Raw genomic sequence first — 23,385 nt, 5'->3', positions numbered from 1 at the left:
GTGCCCTGTTACTTAATAGCTCAAGATCATCATAAGACAACTTAGTTGTTGTTTGCCTAGCAACTCTATTCCAGAAATAATATTTTTGATTTTTTCTCAGTATCCATTAGAAATCACAGGAAATCTCTCTAATAAAGTTGTCTTTTTTTTTTGTATCAACTTAATAGCACGTTGACTTAATTAGTTAGTATGTTTTTGTGTCATACAATTTATAGTAATTAACAGGAACAGCATTCTTAAATTTGTCTTGGAAGTCACTAAATTATAGCAAGAATTGATCATTAGAAACTGAGGAAGTATATATTACTGTAACAAGATTGAATCCTGTTCTAATTGAATAATTGCTATTGTATGGTAGTGCGTACTGGGCTGTTTGTTCTGAACAATATATTTGCCCAGTCAGTGCATCAATGTTCCACTGTTGCTTTGGTCATCTTTCTATTAGGGTATGAATTACTGTGTTCTGGTTTACTCCATTGACTTGTGAAGCAACTTTTGTAAAGTCAGCTGTGCAATAAAGTGGAGTGCTGCCATGGGGGAGCTCCAGGATATGTTATCCAAAGACTCATTAGCTAGCATATATTCCCTTTTAACCGGACAGATCTGTTGTGTTAGATCTGCCAATGCTTCATCATTGTAAAATCTGTGATTTCCTTTACCTTCAATTTCTTTGGTCTGAAATGATTTTGCTCCCTTTCCTTGACTTAATAGCTCATTTATTTGAAACCTAAACATGGTTTGTTACAAACACAGGAAGAGCTGCAGATGCTGGAAATCCAAGCAGCACACACAAGATGCTGGAGCTACTCAGAGGCCAGGCAGCATCTATGGAAAGGAGTAAACATTTGATGTTCCGGGTCCAGACCCTTCTTCAGAGCTGAGAGGGAAAGGGGTGATGCCCAAATTAAGTGGTGTTGGGAGAGGAAAGAGGCTAGCTGGAAAGTGATAGATGAAGCCAGGTGTGTGGGAAAGGTCAAGGGCTGGAGAAGAAAGAATCACATAGGAGAGGAGAGTGGACCATTGGAGAAAGGGAAGGAGGAGGAGAGGACTGGGGGGATGTAATGGACAGTGAGAAGAAGTAAAAGGTTAGACTGGGGAATAAAGGAGGGGGTGGGTGGATTTTATTCACTGGAAGGAGAGATCAATATTCATACCATCAGGTTGGAGGGTACCCAGATAGGATATAAGCTGTTGCTTCTCCATCCTGAGGGGGACCTCATCTTGGCACAAGAGGAGGCAGTGACGGATTGACATGCCTGATTGGGAATGGGAATAGGAATTAAAATGTTTGGCCACCGGGAAGTCCTGCTTGTGCAGATGGTGCGAAGATGCTGGACGAAGCAGTCCCTCAATTTAGGATGAGTATCACCAATGTAAAGGAAGCCACATTAGGTCCACCAGACATAAAATACTACCCCAGCAGATTCACAGGTGAAGTGTTGCCTCACCTGGAGGGTCTACCTGGGACTATAGATGGAGGTGAGGGAGGAGGTGTATGGGCAAGTGTAGCACTTAGGTTGCATGCAAGGATAAGTGCCTGATAGGAGATTAGTGGGGAGGGAGCGAATGGATTAGGGAAATGCGGAGGGAGCGAATGGATTAGGGAAATGCGGAGGGAGCAAATGGATTAGGAAAATGCGGAGGGAGCGAATGGATTAGGGAAATGCGGAGGGAGCGAATGGATTAGGGAAATGCGGAGGGAGCAAATGGATTAGGAAAATGCGGAGGGAGCGAATGGATTAGGGAAATGCGGAGGGAGTGATCTGTGTGGAAAGCTGGGTGGCGGGGAGGAGGTGAAGATATGTTTAGGGTAGGGTCCGTTTGGAGATGGCAGAAGTTGTAGAATATATTCTGTTGGATTCAGAGGCCGATGCGGTGGTTAGTAAGGATAGAAGTGACTCTATCACTATTACAAGCAGGGAAGATGGTGTAAGCACAGATGTATGGGAAATGGAGGAGATATGGGTAAGGGCAGCATCAGTAGTAGAGGGAGAGAAACCCTGTTCTTTAAAGAAAGAGGACAGGTCAGATATCGCGGAATGTTCTACCTCCACTCCAAGGTTGACAAACTGTCCGGGTAGGCCTATTGTCTCTGCCTGCTCCTGCCTCACAGAATTTGTGTCCTCGTATCTCGATTCTAATCTTTCTCCTTGGTTCAGTTCCTTCCCACCTACATCCACGATAGTTCTTGTGCCCTCAATCTTTTCTATAACTTTCAATTCCCTAGGCCCTGACCGCCTCAACTTCACCATGGATGTTCAGTCCCTATGCACTTCTATCCTCCATCATAAAGGCCTCAAAGTCCTCTGCTTATTCCTTGACAGGAGAACCAACCAATCCCCCTCCACCTCCACCCTTCTCTGTCTGGCAGAACTGGTCCTCACCCTGAACAATTTTTCCTTTGGCTCCTCCCACTTTCTCCAAACCTGAGGGATAGCCATGGACACTCATATGGGCCCAAGCTTTGCCTACTTCTTCGTTGGCTATGTAGAGCAGTCAATGTTTGAAGCCTCTCCTGGTTATACTTCCCAACTCTTCCTCTGCTACATTGACAACTGAATTAGTGCTGCTTCATGTGTCCATACTGAGCTCATCAATTTCATTAATTTTGCCTCTAACTTCCACCCTACCGTTAAATTCACTTGGACCATCTCTGACACTTCCCTCGCTTTCTTGATTTCTCTACCTCCATCTCTGGAGACTAAGTGTCAACCGATATCTCTTATAAAACTACTGATTCCTATGGTTATCTTGACTATATCTGCCCACACTCTATCTCCTGTAACCATCCTATTCCCTTTTCTCAGATTCTTTGCCTCAGCTACATGTGTTCTCAGGATGCGGCTTTCCACTCCAGGACATCAGAGATGTCCTCCTCCTTTAAAGAACAAGGTTTCTGTTCCTCTACTATTGATGCTCACCCCATCTTCCCTGCTTTGTAATAGTGATGGAGTCCCTCTTGTACTTATCTACCACCCCATCAGCCTCTGCATCCAACACATCATCCTCTGCAGCTTCCACCATTTCCAAAGGGACCCTACCACTAAACATATCTTTATCTACCCTCAACCCCGCACCCCCCCATCCGCTTTCCACAGGGATCACTCCCTCCCGATTCCTTTGTCCATTTGTCTGATTCCTCTAATCTCCCTCCAGGAACTTATCCCTGTAAGCGAATACACCAACACCTACCTATACTCGTCCTCCCTCACCTCCATTCAGAACGCCAAACTGTTCTTCCAGGTGAGGCAACACTTCACACGTGGATCTGCTGGGGTGGTCTATTGTGTCCTTTGCTCCCGAAGCGGCCGCCTCTACGTCGCTGAGACCCTTCGTAAATTGGGGGACTGCTTCATCGAGCACCTCCGCACCACCTGCCACAAGCTAGACTTTCGGGAGGCCAGACATTTTAATTTAGATTCCCTTTCCAGTTCTAACATGTTGATCCACGGCTTCCTCTTGTGCCAAGCTGAGGCCACCCTTAGTGTGGAGGAGTAATACCTTATATTCCATCTGAGTACCCTCCAACCTGATGGCATGAATTCCACCCCCCTTCCCTATCCTCAGTTTACCTCTTACTTATTCTCACCTGCCTATTTTTCCCCCGGGTTCCTTCCTCCTTCCCTTTCTCCTATAATGCACTCTCCTCTACTATCTGATGCTTTCTTCTCCAGCCCTTGACCTTTCCCATCAACCTGGCTTCACCCTATCGCCTTCCTGCCAGCCTCTTTCCCCTCCCCCCCCACCATTTAATTCACCTCCCCACTTCCCCCTCAGTCTAATGAAGGGTCTCAGCCCAAAAAGTTGACTGTTTACTCCTTTCCATAGATGCTACACGACCTTCATTTTGTATATTGTTCTTTGAACTTCTAGTATAAGTACAACAGCAACAAAATTGAAGGCACAAGTCTTTAAATAGAGTCTGATTAATAGTTCATTAGTTATATGGACTATTTTCTCTGATGGTATTAAAACTAGCTATAATCTCCCTCTTCACAAAGTACATGAATTGAAATTTTGGTGCTAAGTTAATTGTTGTTAGGTAGTCAAAATGTTAACTACCTTGAAAAATCAATGATTTCACCAAGTTATTATGTTGCCAACACTGTACCCGATTTGCCTTGACAATTTCTACAGTAGAGTGTCATTACACTTTTAATAATTCGTTAACTGGCAGTGAGACCAACAGAAGGATAAAATATTTCTGAATTATGAATTAATTGCTCTCTTAAGATGCGCTCTTTTATCTAGAACTACACAGGAAGAAGTTTGTAATAATGGCACAATTCACATGGGGCCTACTGATAAATTACATGGAAACATAGAAAACCTACAACACCATACAGGCTCTTCGGCCCACAAAGTTGTGCTGAACATGTCCCTACCTTACAAATTATGTCGGGTTACCCATTGTCCCCTATTTTTCTAAGCTCCATGTACCTAAGCAAAAGTCTTTTAAAAGACCCTATTTATCCGCCTCCACCACCGTTGCCGGCAGCCCATTCTACGCACTCACCACTTTCTGCATAAAAAACTTACCCCTGACATCTCCTCTGTACCTACTCCCCAGCACCTTAAACCTGTGTCCTCTTGTAGCAAACATTTCAGCCCTGGAAAAAAGCCTTTGACTATCTACATGATCAATGCCTGTCATCATCATTTCTATCAGGTCACCTCTCATCCTCTGTTGTTTGGAGGAGAAATGGCCGAGTTCACTCAACCTGTTTTCATAAGGGATGCTCCCCAATTCAGGCAACATCCTTGTAAATCTCCTCTGCACCCTTTCTGTACGTCCTTCCTGTAGTGAGGCGACCAGAACTGAGCACAGTACTCCAAGTGGGGTTTGACCAGGGTCCTATATAGCTGCAATATTACATCCTGGCTCCTAAATTGAATTCCACGATTGATGAAGGCCAATACACCGTATGCTTTCTTAACCACAGAGTCAACATGTGTAGCTGCTTTGAGTGTCCTATGGACTCTGACCCCAAGATCCCTCTGATCCTTCACACTGCCAAGTGTCTTACCATTAATACTATATTCTGCCATCATATTTGACCTACCAAAATGAACCACTTCACACTTATCTAGGTTGAACTCCATCTGCCACTTCTCAGCCCAGTTTTGCATCTTACCAATGTCCCACTTTAACCCCTGACAGCCTTCCACACTATTACACGGTTAGCTATGCCACACCTTTTGACAAATTCCTGGGAAATGATTTGGTTTGTTAATGTACACATTTATGCACTTACTGCTGCTCAAAACAACAAATTTAATAGCTTATATCAGTGATAATAAACCTGATTCTGATTTGTTCCACACACATAATGAGAGCCACAACATTTCTCAATACATTGGAAGTAATTGACTTAAAGTGGGAGGATAAGCAATATTTTGTTAATAACTGTAAATCTGCACTGTCAAGAAATTGAATAGTCCGATTAAGGTTTGATGGTAAACTGGCCTTTAAAATTTATACTGTTTTCGTAGGTCATCTTGACTACTAATGATAAATTAGTTTTATGGTGTAACCAATATCTTCTGCTTTGAAAAAGAAATATATAACAACTTGCACTGACTATTTATAGTTCATTGTAATGTGTTTCTCATTTGAAACATCCATGCCAGACTTCATAGCATTTGTAAAGATTTCTTTAATTATTGCAGTTGGATTAGAATTCATTGGATTAATTTGATAACCTCTTAAAGATGTCTAGTTCTGTTAACCATCTTGTTTGATAGCAATTTGAATGGGAATGTGAACTAAATAGAAACTAATGTGATGTATATTTTGTTAAATCAGCACTTATATGAATGTAATTCAATAATTATTGCTCTTAAGGATGAGTGACTTTTAATGTATAAACATTCATTCAACAAAACCAGTGAAGAACTGATCAGAGGCAAAATGAGATACGATTCCTTCAGCAACTGGTTAGCAATATTGAACTTTATATTTTAATGTGATAGGCATTCGCCAAAGTTTTGCAATTTTTATTACTTCTGTCTTCCTAATCCTATTGTTGAATGTTACCTAAAATAAAATTAACTCCTTGACAATACAATGAAACCCAAGTCAGCACACACAAGAAGCTGGAGGAGCTCAGCAGGTCAGTCAGCATCCATGGAAATGCAAAAACAGTTGATGTTTTGGGTCGAGACCCTTCTTCACGGTGGGAAAGGTAGGGGTAATACACCGGAATATAAGGTGGCGGGAGGGTAATGAGGATAGCTAGAAGCTGATAGGTGAAGCCAGGTGGGTAGGAAAGAATCTGATAGGAGAAGAGAGTGGACCATCAGGCAAAGAGAAGGAGGAGGGGCATCACGGTGATGTGATAGGCAGATGAGAAGAGCTAAGAGGCTAGAGTGGAGAATAGAAGCTCGGGGGGAGAGAATTTTTTTTTACCAGAAGCAGAAACTGATTTTCATAACATCTGGTTGGAGGTTACCCAGACAGAACATAAGGTTTTGCACTTCCACCCTCAGGGTGATCTCATGGACCAAGAGGAGGCCATGGACCAACATGTCAGAACGGGAATGGGAATCAGAATTAAAATGTTTGGTCACTGGGAAGTTCCATTTTTGGCGGATGGAGCGAAGGTGCTCGATGAAGTGGTCCCCCAATTTATGTTGGGTCTTACCAACATAGAGGAGGCCACATTGGGACACGAGACACAATAGACAGTGCTTCATGTAGATGCGCTTAGTGGTGGGGAGAGCTTTACCTGTGATAGTATCCACTACTTTTTGTGGGATTTTCCATTCAAGGACATTGGTTTTTCCATACCAGGCCGTGATGCAGCCATTCAGTGTACTCTCCACTACACATCTATAGAAGTCCCCTCTGTCCACCTTCTTGTTCCGATTTCTTTCCCCTTCCTTTCCAGTCTCCATGGAAACATAGACTATTTATTCCCCACCTTTGCTGCTACCGCATCTGCTGAGTTCCTTCAGTGTTTTGTGTGCATTGCGCTGGATTTCCAGCATTTTGGTCTCTATTAGGTGGCCTGATTAGTTAGCCTTGGCAGAAAGAGTTGGTATTGACCTTTGGGAACATTACATAAGAAACATAGAAAATAGGTGCAGGAGTAGGCCATTCAGCCCTTCGAGCCTGCACTGCCATTCAGTATGATCATGGCTGATCATCCAACTCAGAACCCTGTACCAGCCTTCCCTCCATACCCTCTGATCCCTTTAGCCACGAGGGCCATATCTAACTCCCTCTTAAATCCAGAAGTCATAGTAACCAACAATGGGAACCACTATCGCCAAGGTCTCAGTGGCAGATTTCAGAGCTAGACAAGTTGGTCTTCAGCGCCATCAAATTGCACCACAAAGGCCCGCCGCAAACTCTGGGTCTCAAGGATTCTTGAAAATATTCAAGATATGATGTTGGAATGTTCAGTTGGATATTTTATCTTGACAGTAACAGTGCAAGTAAATCGAGTGAAAGTAACTGCTGAGTGTTTCCTCAGTAAAAAAAGATCATACTCACGTTGAGGGAGAATAAATATACTTTGAAGGAAACCCCCAAAGCATAAGCAGAAATGAAAGAATGTGCAGTTTGAAAATACAACCTGCTATCTAACAAAATCATGTTTCGTGAACATGTTTTTTTTGTCTTGTTTAGCAATCGCCTGTTTGTTTTAAAGGGAGTGGGTTTTGGATGGAGTGACGCTTGCAAACACTAGAGGGGGAACTTGGAAGTTTTTCATGATGAGTTGCAATCATGTTGGCACTTTATCACTTGTAAGAATATTTTCTGTAGATAGTCTATGTTACCATTGAAAGGCCTAGATCATGTGGATATGAAGAGGATGTTTTCTATAGTGGGGGAATCTAGGATCACAGGGTGTAGCCTCAGAATACAAGGACATCCCTTTAGAACAGAGACAAGGGTGGTAAATCTGTGGAATTTATTGTTACAGATGGCTGTGGAGGCCAGGTCAGAGGGTATAGTTAAATCTTGATTAGTAAGGGTGTCAAAGGTTCTGGATAGAAGGCAGGAAAGTGGGGTTGAGAAGGGTAGTAAATCAGTTGTGATAGAAAGGCAGAGCAGACTTAATGGGCTGCATGGCTTAATTCTGCTCCTTATGGTTCAGAAAATCAGATACAACATTAGGATTGACAGTCAGATGCAGACATTTCTGTAAATGCATCAACATTCAGAATTTATAATGCATCTCTCACCAATATTATAATGAAGGTCATAATTGCCTGGTACTTATTAGTGTTGTTTTACTCTCCTGTGTTTACCTATTAGGTGGAGCTAGCAAAGCAAGAGAAATGCGAGTTTTTGCCTTACATGTCTCCAAGAAGAATTATTCTGAAAGGTCAGCACATTTCTGCAATTGAGTTTGTTCGTACAGAGCAGAATGATGCTGGTGATTGGATTGAAGATGAGGAACAAATTATTCGCTTAAAAGCAAATGTTGTCATCAGTGCTTTTGGCTCGATCCTCTCCAATCCTTCAGGTAAGCAATTATGAACCACTAAAATTATGTTACAAGTTTAGAAATATATGAAAATTAATTGTGAAGTCTTTTTGTTTTCTCTATTGATACATTGTTGGTTTGAGTCATTGACAGCAACATAACTCTCCTTGTCATTGTCATTGTAGTTTCTTCATAAGTACCTTGATTTCTATGTTTGAATTTATTTATTGAAAACAACTTAACCATGACCAAACTAAAACTTAAATTGCTGGAATTGCTCAGTAGGTTAAATAGCATTTTGGAGAGAGAGAAAAACAAGAATTAATATTTCAGGCCAATGAACTTCCATCAATACACTTAAGTTAGAAGTCAACTTACATGAGTCAAATCATTTCCTAATTCTTACATCTAATAGCCCCAATATATTTTTAAGTGAAATTCTTAATTTTACCATGTTTTTGTTGAACTGATTGGGAACTGAGTGCTGAATAATTATTATTGTTAAATGCCTCCAAGTTCAGGATTCCTACAATAGCCTGAAAGTAATTTGAGGTGCAGAATTATTCAGCTAATGAAAGAATGTGATGAAACTGTGAAGCTGAGAGAAGCCTCAGAACTGTTCTGTTAATGAGCTATCTGCCGAGCAGCATTGTTTTATTGTCTATTATGTCTGGTAAAGCAGAATTTTCTTAAGTGATTGTGCTTTTTAATTGATTAGTTGAAGCTTGAGCAGCAACTGCCGATTTTTATACCCTCATAGAAAACACATATCTGTCATTAACATCATGCAATTTCTGAGTTCTCAGCTGTGCAGGCACCAATACAGTCTCTCGCGCTGTTCATTTCTTTCCACTTGTAGAAAAATAGTCCAAATTTCTTGCAATATTACATTGCAGTTGCGGGTCAAATGATCTCAGTTGAACTAATTGTGGAAGCCCTTCATTTCAACAAACAGGCCCCTTTATACTGTTTCTTTCACCATAGATTAAGATAAATAAAAATTAGTAAAACCTTTAGAATCAAATTTATAACTTATGAAAATGAGTTCTAACGTGTTGTTAGAGGAATTAATGAGAAAGTGCTTAGCATTGGTTTTTGAATTTTTCTTAATGACCTTCTGAATGATCAGGCAACATTCCCACGTGAACTGCTGTTCTCAATCTTGTTTTACTGTAGCTCTGCTATCTTTATTTGCCAGGCTTCGTCTAATGGGTGATGTTGCGTCGATTTTAAAAGAATGTGTCCGATCGCTGATTGGATGACTGGCAATAAAAAGATCCATGATAATGTCATACTTCAGCGTAATAAAAATCTAAATTGTACAACTGTGCCAAAAATCACGATATGTAAAAGTACGTACAATGATGGCTCTTAAAGAATGGCTATTAACCCTCTATTGTTGAGCTTATGCCATTTATATTTCAGTAGTCCCTAATCATAGAAGTAAATCATGACATCTTGGGAGTTTAAGATGATAAAAGGAATCAAATTGCAGCCAAATCATCTGTACACTGTCAAAAAAAACAGTAATGAGCTGATAAAGCTAGAATTACAGAGACTTCGGAAACTGGTTAAACATTACAGCCATTAAACTATTTATTGAAGCATTACAGATATACTAAAGCTAATGAGCATCTCTGCTGTTTAAACAAGTGCAAACTGAACACACATTACATGGATGCATAATTAGTTATGGCAGTTTGTATTGATAAGAATGTTAATATTTTTATCTGCTTTAAATGCTATCAGAATACCACACACAGATAATTGTTACTTCAAAGTGTCTTGTGTAGCGGGTGGAATTGAAGCCCAAGTTTTTTTCCTTCATTTGCTATTGCCTGTTTCATCCACTGAGCCCCAACACCTCTGTATTGTCTATTGTAATGAATCCACAGTAGACAGATTAAGATCAAAGAAGAAAGCTACTAATTGCATGAGACTGATTACAATGCAGTCGTTGTACCATGGTGGCTATACTTTAGTTACAGCACAGTGACTGCTACACCTTAAGCATTGTACATAGCTGCACATAAATGATTACGCCAGGCTATCTCATTTGAATATTTAAATTCTGCTGTTGGCGCATTACTCCTGACATCAGTGCAAGAATCCCTGCACCAGCAGAATGCAGAGCAAGTAAATCTTAGAGCCCTGGAGCAAAGCAACATGGATACAGGCGTTTTGACTTAACAAGTCCATGCTGACTAAGGTGCCAACCCAGCTAGTCCCAATTTTCTGCATTCAACCTCTAAATCTCGCCTGTCCATATACCTATCAAAATGCTTTTTAATTAATATTATTTTACCTGCCTCAACTGTATTGTATGGATCTATTTCTTTTAGAGCAATGACACCCCCCCTTAGCATGACGCATTGATTTGTTGGCTACGCATATATATTGTTCTCTCTCTCTCGCTGCAATGTGAACGTATCAGGTAAAGCCATCTCCCTGTCTGTGCTTTTATTTAATGTATACGTAGTTGTGCACGCACACAACAAATTGGCGATGAGTACAAACTGGAATGTCAGAAAATATCATGAACTACACCGACAGTTACAGTACGATTACGGGACGAAAAAGCGAGAGTTGATCATTACAGAAAAGGCCGTCACAGACGCGAACACATAAGTAACAGAGAACGAGGCATGGAATTTAAAGTGAAAATAACGTGGTGATAGCTTCAGTTGGGAAAGTTATCAAATTTGATAGCGCTGATGATGACTGGGAGTTGTATATTGAGAGGGTTGAACTGTATTGTAACGCAACAATATGGAAGAGCAAAAGCAAGCCCCTGCACTTCTCAGCTTAATGAGCCCAAGAACATACAGTCTCTTAAGCAATCTAGTAACCTCTGAAAAGCCAGCCAGCAAGACATTCAACAAAATGTTTACAATTTTACAAGATCAATTGATCCCTAATCCACTGGCATAGCTGAGAGATATAGATTTTGCAAAAGGAACCAGTCAAAAGATGGAAGCATTTCTGAATACATTACAGAACTGCACCAACTCTTCCAGTACTGTGACTTTAGAGATGGACTTTCTGATGCATTAAGAGACAGGCTTGTATATGGCATGCATCGTCAAAGCACTCAAACGAGGCTGCTGGCAGAAGGAGACCTAACCTTAGAACAGGCATTGATGATTGCAATATCATTAGAGACTGCAGCAAAGGATGCAGCAGATCTACAGAAAAGGAGTTTAGAATGTGAAGAGCACCAAAAATCCCTGAATGGTGCAAAAAGTCAAAGATGCCATCGATGTGGCAAATCTTTTCAAGATGAAAATGACTCTTGGTTCCATCCAGGGGGTCAGTGTGGACATGGTGGAGGATTACAAATACCTGGGGATACGAATTGACAATAAACTAGACTGGTCAAAGAACACTGAGGCTGTCTACAAGAAGGGTCAGAGCCGTCTCTGTTTCCTGAGGAGACTGAGGTCCTTTAACATCTGCTGGGTGATGCTGAGGATGTTCTATGAGTCTGTGGTGGCCAGTGCTATCATGTTTGCTGTTGTGTGCTGGGGCAGCAGGCTGAGGGCGGCAGACACCAACAGAATCAACAAACTCATTCGTAAGGCCAGTGATGTTGTGGGGATGGAACTGGACTCTCTGACGGTGGTGTATGAAAAGAGGATGCTGTCTAAGTTGCATGCCATCTTGGTCAATGTCTCCCATCCACTACATAATGTACTGGGTGGGCACAGGAGTACATTCAGCCAGAGACTCATTCCACCGAGATGCAGCACAGAGCATTATAGGAAGTCATTCCTGCCTGTGGCCATCAAACTTTACAACTCCTCCCTTGGAGGGTCAGACATCCTGAGCCAATAGGCTGGTTCTGGACTTATTTCATAATTTACTGGCATAATTTACATATTACTATTTAAATATTTATGGTGCTATTACTATTTATTATTTATGGAGCAACTGTAACGAAAAGCAATTTCCCCCGGGATTAATAAAGTGTGACTATGACTAGGACTATAAAAAAAAGTCTGCAGAAAATGTCACAGACAAGGTCACATAGAGAGAATGTGCAAGGAGTGAAAAGTCTTAAACACAAAACTAAGCAAATGCATCAAGTTACTACATGTAAAACAGAATCAGGCTACATAGAGTCTGACAAGGGTGAACTGTCAAGCCTAGAACTGCATAGTATAACTGAAGTAGATCATAAAATTGTACGGGTCACAATAGATGTGTCTGGTGTAAAACTGTAAATGAAACTGGACACAGAGTCAACTTTGTCTGTAATTTCAAAGGCTGACTACAACAGACTGTTTCCTAAGATACCATTAGAGAAGACCTCATTGATGCTAAAGACTTACACAGGTGAAAAAATGTCACTATCAATGAATTATGTATTGGTAGTCCAAGGACATTCTATTCCAGTACATGCCCTAGTCCCTACCATTAATAGTTTAAGACTTATTCTGGTTTAATTTACCACTTACCTGACATATACCTGTATTGAAATCTGTTTTTCTTCCCTCAGCCCACTTCCCTAAATGATAAGCTCCCTTTGTAATCTAGAATCAATCTACTATCAACAATACTTAGTGTCATCCACAAAGTTACTGATCAAGCCTTGTGTATTCAGATCCAAATAATTTATATGAATAACAAGCATCTCAACACCAATACCTGAGGCACACCACAAGTCACCAGCCTGCATTCTGGAAAAAAAAGCAATCTTCAACCACCACCTTCTGCTTCCTATCTCCATGTCGATTTGAATATACCTAATTGGCTCTCCCTGGATACCATGGGATCTAACCTTACAGACCAGCCGCCCATGAGGACTTTTGTCAATGGCCTTTCTACTCTCCAAATCAACAACATCTACTACTCTACACTCATCTATCTTTTTGGTTACCTCTTCAACAAAACTCTAAAATGTTTGTCAAGCACAACTTTCATGAACAAAGCTTCAATGAATTCAATGACTTCCCCTAATCACCTCTGTCTATCCAAATGCTGGTAGATCCTGTCCCTCAGAATCATCTCCAGTAACTTTTCTGCTACTGATACCAGAAGTTCAGGACTAGCCTATGGTTCTCTGGTTTATCCCTTACTTCCCTTCCAGTCTTCAAGAACTTCACCACTGTCGAACTAAGAAGCAAATTTCTCTGCAAGGGTCTGTATTATTTCCTCTCTAGCCTCCCAAGAAGTCTGAGGATGTACTCTGCCAGACCTTGAGACTTACTCAGGCTGTAAGTACCTCCTCCTTGGCAATATGAATGTTACCTCAGACTTTCAAAGGAGGGAAATCAGCCTATTCCCAAACTCTGGTGAACAGCTGGGTTCACTAAAAAGAAATTTTAACTATACTTTCATGTACACTGCTTCCTGGGAATGGAGTTTGGACAAATGAGGCTCTTTGGCACATAGATGAAAGAAAAATGGAGGTCTATGAAAGAGAAAAGGGTTAGATTGATAATGGTGTAGGTTAAAAGGTCAGTACAACATTGTGGGCTGAAGAGCTTGTACTGTGCTGTACTGTTCTATATTCTGATTACTGGAAATAGCAACATTGCACATTTGATCTTGAAGATGTCTAGTTTATTCCAGGCACTTTACATTGGCTACAAAGGAACACTTAGACCTCCAGAGTTATTAATACAATGAGACAGAACATGCTTGCCTTTTGCTGACACTTCCATAGGTGTCTGTGGGCTACCTTGTCTCCAATTACTGTGCCTTTATCTGATCTACAGTTTAACCCTGTGTAAATCAGTCAATGCTCCCCACCCCTACTCGAACAACTTTCTATAGAAGCACCATCAAGTGTGTCCTGTCTGGCTGCATCTGAAACAGAAAATGAAAAACACTTGAAATACTCATCAAGTCAAGCTGCATCTATAGGAAAAGAAACAACATTTCAAGTGAAAGACCCCATGTTAGAACTGGTCCTGATTTGCATTTCATATCTGATCTCTCAGCTCTACGTACAGATTGTCTAGTGTATGAATGTTATTTGACACTGTAAAACATCAAGTGATTTTCTTAGCAAATTAGCAGCATCTGCAGAGCCTGGTGCTGGAGTTTGAACTGAAACACTGAACATCCCTTTACAGATGTTTTGTTTTGCTTCAGATTCCAAAAACTGGTAGTCTCTTGTATCTCCAAGCAACACACGGACAATGCTGGAGGAACTCAGCAGGTCAGGAAGCATCTGTGGAAAAGAGTACAGTCGACATTTCGGGCCAAGACCCTTCAACAGTCAAGAGTCTCAGTCCAAAAAGTCAACTGTACTCTATTCCATAAATATGCTGCCCAGCCCAAAACGTTGACTGTACTTTTTCCCATAGATGCTGCCTGACCTGCTGAGTTCCTCCAAGTATTATTTTGTGTCTGATACTTGGATTTCTGGCATCTGCAAATTTTCTCTTGTATCTCCAAATTGTTTTCTAATTTTGTTTTATGTTATTACTTTTAATCATTTGCTATGATGTTAAGATGTTCTTATACCCCAATTAATAGAGATTCATAGGATTATTGGATAGAGTGAGATAGAGTGGACAGCCAAGACCTCTTCTTCAGGGCGTCAGTGGCCAGCGCAAGTGATGTGATTTCAATTTCAACATTTAAAAGAACTTTGGATCGGTAAATGGATGGGAGAGTTATGGAGGCTATGGTCTGGCTGCAGGTCGATGGAACTAGGCAGAATATAGTATTAATGGTAAGACTCTTGGCAGTGTGGAGGATCAGAGGGATCTTGGGGACCAAGTCCATAGGGCGCTCAAAGCAGCTGCACAGGTTGACTATGTGGTTAAGAAGGCATACGGTGTATTGGCCTTCATCAGTCGTCGGATTGAGTTTAAGAGCCGAAAGGTAACGTTGCAGCTAATAGGACCCTGGTCAGACCCCACTTGAGTACTGGTCGCCTCACTACAGGAAGGATGTGGAAACCATAGAAAGGGTGCAGAGGAGATTTACAAGGATGTTGCCTGGATTGGGGAGCATGCATATTGAAAACAGGTTGAGTGAATTCGGCCTTTTCTCCTTGGAGGGATGGAGTATGAGAGGTGACCTGATAGAGATGTACAAGATGATGAGAGGCATTGATCGTGTGGATAGTCAGAGACTTTTTCCCAGGGCTGAAATGGTTGCCACAAGAGGACACAGGTTTAAGGTGCTAGGGAGTAGGTACAGAGGAGATGTCAGGGGTAAGTTTTTTACGCAGAGAGTGGTGAGTGCGTGGAATGGGCTGCAGGTAACAGTGGTGGAGGCGGATACGATAGGGTGTTTTAAGAGACTTTTGGATAGGTACATGGAGCTTAGAAAAATAGAGGGCTAGGGGTAAGCCTAGTAATTTGTAAGGTAGGGACATGTTCGGCACAACTTTGTGGGCTGAAGGGCCTGTATTGTGCTGTAGGTTTTCTATGTTTCTATGTTTCTAACTTAAATGGTTTGGCACAGACTAGATGGGATGAAGGACCTGTTTCTGTGATGTAGTTATCTATGACGCTGAAACTGAGCCATATAATTAACCACTATTTTAAATACAATCTTGCTTTCAAGGGAGCAGGAATCTCAATGGCTATAAAAGGGCAAGGATTTCTAGATTCAGGATACCTACTTCAACCTTCAAACATCAGACACCTTTCTGATCTCTGTCTTTCCTGTTTTGATAAACTTACTGATTTCTAGACCTCTACAGGACTAACAGTCACCACTACACTATTACCTAGGGTACTTAATGGTCTCATGACCTGCCTTAGACAAGCTGTTAATTAGGTCCTACAATATCTAGCCCATCTCCCAATAAATAAAAGATCTGAGCAGGGGACATTTAGGGAAATCGTTTTCTGTGGTGAGACTATAAGGAGACATTATCCACAAAATTATCTGTGCCTCATTCAGGGACATCATCAGGAAGCAACTTTTCATGCAGAGAATAATGGAAGTCTGGAATTCTTTACTAAAGAGCTGTTGAAGTTAGATTTAAAATGTTAGCACGGAATTTGATTATCCATCATGAGCATAGCCTCTGTAATATCCAGGACACCTTCAAGGAGTGATGCCTGAAAAAGGCAGTGTCCATCAATAAGGACCTTCATCACCCAGGGCGGGCCTTGTTCTCATTGTTACCATCAGGAAGGAGGTACAGAAGGCTGAAGGCACACACTGAACAATTCAGGGACAGCTTCTTCACCTCTGCCATCCAATTTATGAATGCACATTGAACCCATGACCACTGCCTGACTAATTTTTATAACTATTTTTCACTACTTACTTTATTTAACTGTTTTATATATATACTTACTGTGATTGATGTTTTTTTACTTATTGCGTTATATTGCTGCTGCAAAGTCAACAAATTTCATGACGTTTGTCGGTGATATTAAACCATCTTCCCCTTTGCCTTCCGATTCCTAGATGGGCATTGAATCCATGAACACTATCTCACTTCTGTTTCTCTTATTTCTGTTCTTGCTCTATTTTAATTTGACTATTTAATATAAATACATATACTTACTGTAATTGATTTACTTATATTTTTGTTCTTTATTATCATGTATTGCATTGTACTGGTGCCACTAAGGTAACAAATTTTACGGTATATGCCATTGATATTAAACCCGATTCTGATTCTGAGTTTGTACTCGAAGGTACAGAACTTATTCTCAGAGGCCCATGAGACAGAATGGCTCACTCCTCTTTCTTGATTCCTATTTTCCTGACTGATGGGCATTAAAAGTAAAGTTTAACACAGGATTATAAAATGGAAAGCTGAAAGTCACGATCAAACATATTAAATGCAAAAGAGTATGGAGTTATTTTACTTAAACAGGACACCCTGCTGATGTGAGGAAGCATGTGTTTGTTATTTTGTACTGTTCAACTTATTATTGTTATTATTGAGGAAAATGTACCTGATTCTGACTTACAACATGTGTCCATTAGCAGTGAACAAATGGATTCAATGATCATCACTTAGCTGTGCCTTACCTTGTCTCTTGGTCTGCTTTGAAAGGATTAGAGATACACGTGAATGAAAGACATGAATATCCAGTTCAGATCACAAGAGGGTACTGTTGTTACACTTGTGGGTTACACTTTTAGATAACTAGATGTTGGATATGCAGTATTTAAGTGATACACTCTTCAAATGATGGATACTCCAACCACTTACCAGAATACCAAAATTGCAGTATTTAAGAGAATATCTGTAAGTCAATGCCCTAAACTTGTAACAATGCTCCTGAGAGAGTGCACACGTCAAGGGGGCAAGAAATATTAGTTTCCTCTCCCAGTCCAAAGATGTACTGGTTTATAGGTTAATTAGTCGTTGTAAATTGTCCCATGGTTAGGCTAGGATTAAATCGGAGGTGTGCTGGGGGGCACAGCTTGAAGGGCCAGAGTTCCACTTTGCATCTCAATAAGTAAATAAGTAAGTAAATATTCCAATTCCAATAGAAGGGACAAAGGAACTTGTAAACAATATCAGATTCTTGAGCGAAATAGAATATTGTTAGTTCTTTTCAGCATTTCTATATGCCCTCTGATCTGGAAGTTTGGAAATTTTGGAAATGCATTACATGCAGGTTATTCACTGAAGTATAATTTTAGATATTTGACGTTGGCTGGTACCAGTCCCAACGTCCAATGGCATCCAAGAATCAAAGAATTATGTGCTGTAAACAATAGTTAGATGAATTACACCAACCACCAATTTGCTGGAGGGCAGTTTCAATAAGGCGGACCATTCTGGAATTTGTGATTACATGAGATATATGTACATATTCCTGATAAACCTATTTGATCATGCTTTGCATCACACACGCAGCGTTGATGTCCAAAGTTATCAATTCCCTTTCTACAACTGGTGCTTGCACTATTTCCCTCTTCCTCTTCTGATTCTGGTCTTAGCACTTCCTCAGTTATGATTTTCAGAACAAATATTTGTAGTTACCACTTTCACTATTTATATAATAATATGACATTTATTCCATTCATTTTTAAAGGGCTAACCTTCTTCTGTTTGTAAATATTGTATTACAATTTAGTAATTAGTTTACTTCCCATGAAAGTGTTTTTCTTGTTTAGGTTCTTATTTAATTCTACAGTTATGTCAGGTTTCTTAGCTTGAGGCTGCGTCTTGGCTCTCCTGTCGGTCATGATTGCTAAAGGCATCAGTAGGGCTTTGCCCTTCATGAATGGATTCTGATTCAAAAATCTGAGGTTTACATTCCAACCTTCGGTATTGAATACGAGCCTCACGGGGATCAGAACATAATTTTTCCTGCTTAACAATTTGCAAAATGATATCAAAAGTACTGGGTACTTTACTGCTGGGCAGCATGGCAAGGTAGCAGTTAGCATAATACTATTACAGCATCAGGGAACCATATTCAATTCTCACCAATGTCTGTAAGGAGAGTTCATGTTCTCCCCGTGACCATCTGGGTTTCCTGCAGGTGCCCTGGTTTCCTCTCACATTCCAAAAGCATCCAGGTTAATTGGTCACATGGGTGTAATTGGAAAGTGTGGGCTTGTTCAGTTGGAAGACCCTGTTACTGTGCTGTAGCTCTAAATAAAAAAAAACTTCAGGAAGAAAGGGTACTTGGTAGTTTTGAAAAGAAATAACTGTTTCATTTTATAACTTGACGATTACTCAGATTTGGTTTATTTGTTATATGCTCCAATAAACACCAAACAGAACCACCCCCTTGCTTGTTAAATGTTGCTGTTTACAGAGGCATGTTAAGGGGCTCTCTTTTTGTCTAATAATAACACGGTGGCTCCAAAATAAATGTTTCTTGATGAATGAAAAAACTAAGTGGCAATGCAGTGAGTAGAAATGAGATCAGAGATTAATAAACATATTCTTTGTTACAGCATTGTAAAATTCAGATCTAACATTTCACAATGTGGAAAACTGATACGTATGAAAAAGATTGGTAGTACTTCAAGCAGAGATGCAGAAATTAAGTTGCTTGACTTAAGAAATGACCCATTGCCAAAGGACACAATAAACTTGAACATAATGAAAGATTTCTCATTAATAAGAGTGGAAAAGCAAAGTGATATGCCTGTGAATACAGACCATTCAATAAAAGTGTCTACTCAAGTTACTCAGACCTTGAGTAGATTATTAGTCAAACCATACTTGGAACACTGTGCAATTCTATTATTCTGCTTTCAAAAGGACATTTATATGCTGGAGAGCATTCAAAGAACAATGAGGATAATTCCAGAGGTACTTTCAGAACTGAATGTTTTATTAGAGAAAAAATGATAGAGAGAGACAGATTTTTAAAATTCTGAAGGAGAACATTACACAAATAAAAGAGTGTTATTTAATATATAATGAAATGAGAAAGTTATTCTTTTTATTCATATCTGACTGTAAGCTCAATATGTAATGCCTTCTTCACCAAACTGTGTTGCCACTCTCAGGGAGTTATGCATTTATACCCCTAATTCAGGACCCTGCCGTTCAATGTTTAAGATTTACCCTGATTTAGCTTCCTAAAGCACACTTTCTGAGTTAAATTTTTCTGCTATTCCTTTATGAACCATCACAGATGTTGATCTGGATCCCATTGTAACCTCAGACCACGCTCTTCATCATCTACCACATTACCAGTTTTGGTTTCAAAGTTCACAGTACATTATGCATTGTATACTTAGATCTGTCTCCTTACAGGCAGCCGTATAACAAAGAAGCCCCCAAAACAACTCATAAAAAAGTGTCAAACACCCAAAGTGCAGAGAGAAAAGTAAACAAATTGTGCAAACAGTAAATGTAAGCAAATAGCATCCAGAACAAAATTGAGTCCATAGACACAAAGCCTGGAGCAGGCCACGGACTCAGACTCAGTTCAGCACACAGCTGAGTAAATGTTGCAGTGCCCCCAGTGTCATCTGCAAACATACTTGCGCCAACACTTGCACCCAAATAATTAATGTACTGTAAGTGATGAACAGCAATGGACCAACACTAATCCCTGTGGTATACCAGTCTGAGTAACTATCCTCCACTGCCACTCTACCTCCTACTACCAAGCACACTACCAGTGACTTATTTCCAAACCAAGAAGATGTGAAACTTGAGGGAGAATCTGCTGATACTGAAGTTCCCACGATCCTAATGTTCTTATCCTTCTTGATGTTGTGACTTGGAGAGGACTTGTCAGCGAGGATTTGTAATATAAATCTGATGTATTTTCTAGATACTTCATACTTACAACATAATAATAGGCATCCGTTAGTCTTGTGAGACCATGGATTTGCGCCTTGGAAGGTTTCCAGGGCGCAGGCCTGGGCAAGGTTGTATGGAAGACTGGCAGTTACCCATGCTGCAAGTCTCCCCTCTCCATGCCACTGATGTTGTTCAAAGGAAGGGCACTAGGGCCGATACAGCTTGGCACTGGTGTCATTGCAGAGCAATGCGTGGTTAAGTGCCGTGCTCAAGAACACAACATGTTGCCTCAGCTAAGGCTCGAACTAGCGACCTTCAGATCATTAGACTGATGTCTTAACCACTTGGCCATGCGCCAACACACTTGTACTATAGAACATAGAAATCTACAGCACTTTACAGGCCCTTCAGCCTATAATGTTGTGCTGATCATGTAACCTATTCTAGAAGCTGCCTAGAATTTCCCTACACATCACCCTCTATATTTCTAAGCTCCATGTACCTATCTAAGAGTCTCTTAAAAGCACTGGCAGCCCATTCCATGCACTCACCACTCTCTGTGTAAAAAAACTTACCCCTGACATCTCCTTTGTACCTACTACCAAGCACCTTAAAACTGTGCCCTCTTGTGTTAGCCATTTCAGCCCTGGGAAAAAACCTCTGACTACTCACACGATCAATGTCTTTCATCATCTTATATGCCTCTATCAGGTCACCTCTCATCCTCCATCACTTCAAGGAGAAAAGGCCAAGTTCATTCAACCTATTCTCATAAGATATGCCCCCAAATCCAGGCAACATCCTTGTAAATCTCCTCTGCACCCTTACTATGGTTTCCACGTCCTTCCTGTGGTAAGGCAACCAGAACTGAACACAGTACTCCAAGTGGGGTCTGACCAGGGTCCTATATAGCTGTAACATTACCTCGGCTCTTGAACTCAATCTTACAGTTGATGAAGGCCAATACACCTTATGTCTTCTTAACAACAGTGTCAACCTGTGCAGCAGCTTTCGGTGTCCTATGGACATGGATCCCAAGATCTCTCTGATCCTTCACACTGCCAAGAGTCTTACCATTAATACTATGTTCTGCTTTCAAATTTGACCTACCAAAATGAACTACTTCACACTTATCTTGGTTGAACTCCATCTGCCACTTCTCAGCCCAGTTCTGCATCCTATCGATATCCCACTGTAACCTCTGACAACCCTCCAGACTATCCACAGCATCCCCAACCTTAATACACAGTGCTGGAAAAAGTGACTTTTAAAGTGGTAAATGTTAATTATCTAGGATACCTTTTTCAGAGTAATATATAAAATCTGAAGGGAAGGGGTTTTAATATGTACCTTTGATGAGTTACAAGCTATATACTTGACCTTTATCAGTAAAATATCCTTGTTCTACTTATGTGGCAAATAAGTGTTTACATATTTTTATGAATGTTCCAACTTCTGTTGATAGGCTGTAGAAGGTTATACATTTTTTATGCGTAGGGACATTCCAGTACAGCTTATTTTGTTTTGATTCAATCTTTTTTTCCCATCAATTCCTTAACTGTGTTATCCCTCTAGGCCAAAGTAGGTATATAATACAACCATAAGACCATAGGATATAGGAGCAGAAGTAGGCCATTCGGGCCATTGAGTCTGCTCCGCCATTCAGTCATGGGTTGATCCAATTCTTCCAGTCATCCCCACTCCCCTGCCTTCACCCCATACCCTTTGAGGCCCCCAGCTAATAAAGAACCTATCTATTTCTGCTTTAAATGCACCCAATGACTTGGCCTCCACAGCTGCTTGTGGCAAGAAATTCCACAGATTTACCACCCTCTGACTAAAGTAATTTGTCCGCATCTCAGTTCTAAAAGGATGTTCTTCAATCCTGAAGTTGTGCCCTCTTGTCCTAGAATCCCCTACCATGGGAAGTAACTTTGCCATATCTAATCTGTTCAGGCCTTCTAACATTCAGAATGTTTCTATGAGATCCCCTGTCATTCTTCTGAACCCCAGGAAATACAGCCCAAGAGCTGCCAGACGTTTCTCATACAGTAACTCTTTCATTCCTGGAATCATTCTCGTGAATCTTCTCTGAACCCTCTCCAATGTCAGTATATCCTTTCTAAAATAAGGAGCCCAAAACTGCACACAATACTCTTAAGTGTGATCTCATGAGTGCCTTAGAGAGCCTCAACAGTACATCCCTGCTCTTATATTCTATACTCTAGAAACGAATGCTAACATTGCATTCACCTTCTTCACAACCAACTCAACCTGGAGTTTAACCTTTAGGGTATCTTGCACAAGGACTCCCAAATCCTTTTGCATCTCTGCATTTTGAGTTCTCTCCCCATCTAAATAATATTCTTCCCGTTTATTTCTTCCACCAAAGTACATGATCATACACATTCCAACATTGTATTTCATTTGCCACTTTTTTGCCGATTCCCCTAAACTATCTCTAGAAGTGTCCTCATTATAAGGACTTGCAAAGGGATATTTTTTATTGTGTTCTTTATGCTTTTTGTGTTTTTTATGCTGCATTAGATCCGGAGTGACAATCATTTCATTCTTTACACTCATGCACTGAAGAATGACAAAAGAACAATCTTGAATCTTGAATCTTGAGTAAATTGTTCCAATCTGATTTTAGACTGAAATGTGGAGCTGAGTTTGCAGTCAGATCAGCCTGAGCTTGTTGGAAGCTGAAACATGGTCAAAGGGTGGAATGGTCCTCTCCTGCATCTAATACGACTATTCATACCCATGTTTATATGTTTGTACAGTATCTAC

The 23,385-nt window shown here is 40.6% G+C and overlaps 1 protein-coding gene across 1 annotated transcript in view; it reads left to right on the top strand.

Annotated features, from left to right (window-relative positions):
- Window positions 1-23,385, top strand: part of LOC140205806 (dihydropyrimidine dehydrogenase [NADP(+)]-like) — a 927,724-nt gene that overhangs the window by 457,558 nt on the left and 446,781 nt on the right. The window contains exon 11 of the mRNA XM_072273510.1: window positions 8,267-8,477. Coding sequence (XP_072129611.1) covers window positions 8,267-8,477 — 211 coding nt within the window. The remainder of the gene's footprint in view (window positions 1-8,266; window positions 8,478-23,385) is intronic.

Source organism: Mobula birostris, chromosome 12 (assembly GCF_030028105.1).
Source record: "Mobula birostris isolate sMobBir1 chromosome 12, sMobBir1.hap1, whole genome shotgun sequence".
Taxonomy (NCBI): domain Eukaryota; kingdom Metazoa; phylum Chordata; class Chondrichthyes; order Myliobatiformes; family Myliobatidae; genus Mobula; species Mobula birostris.
Note: the sequence above shows the minus strand (reverse complement) of the source record. Positions and strands in the feature narration are given on the sequence as shown.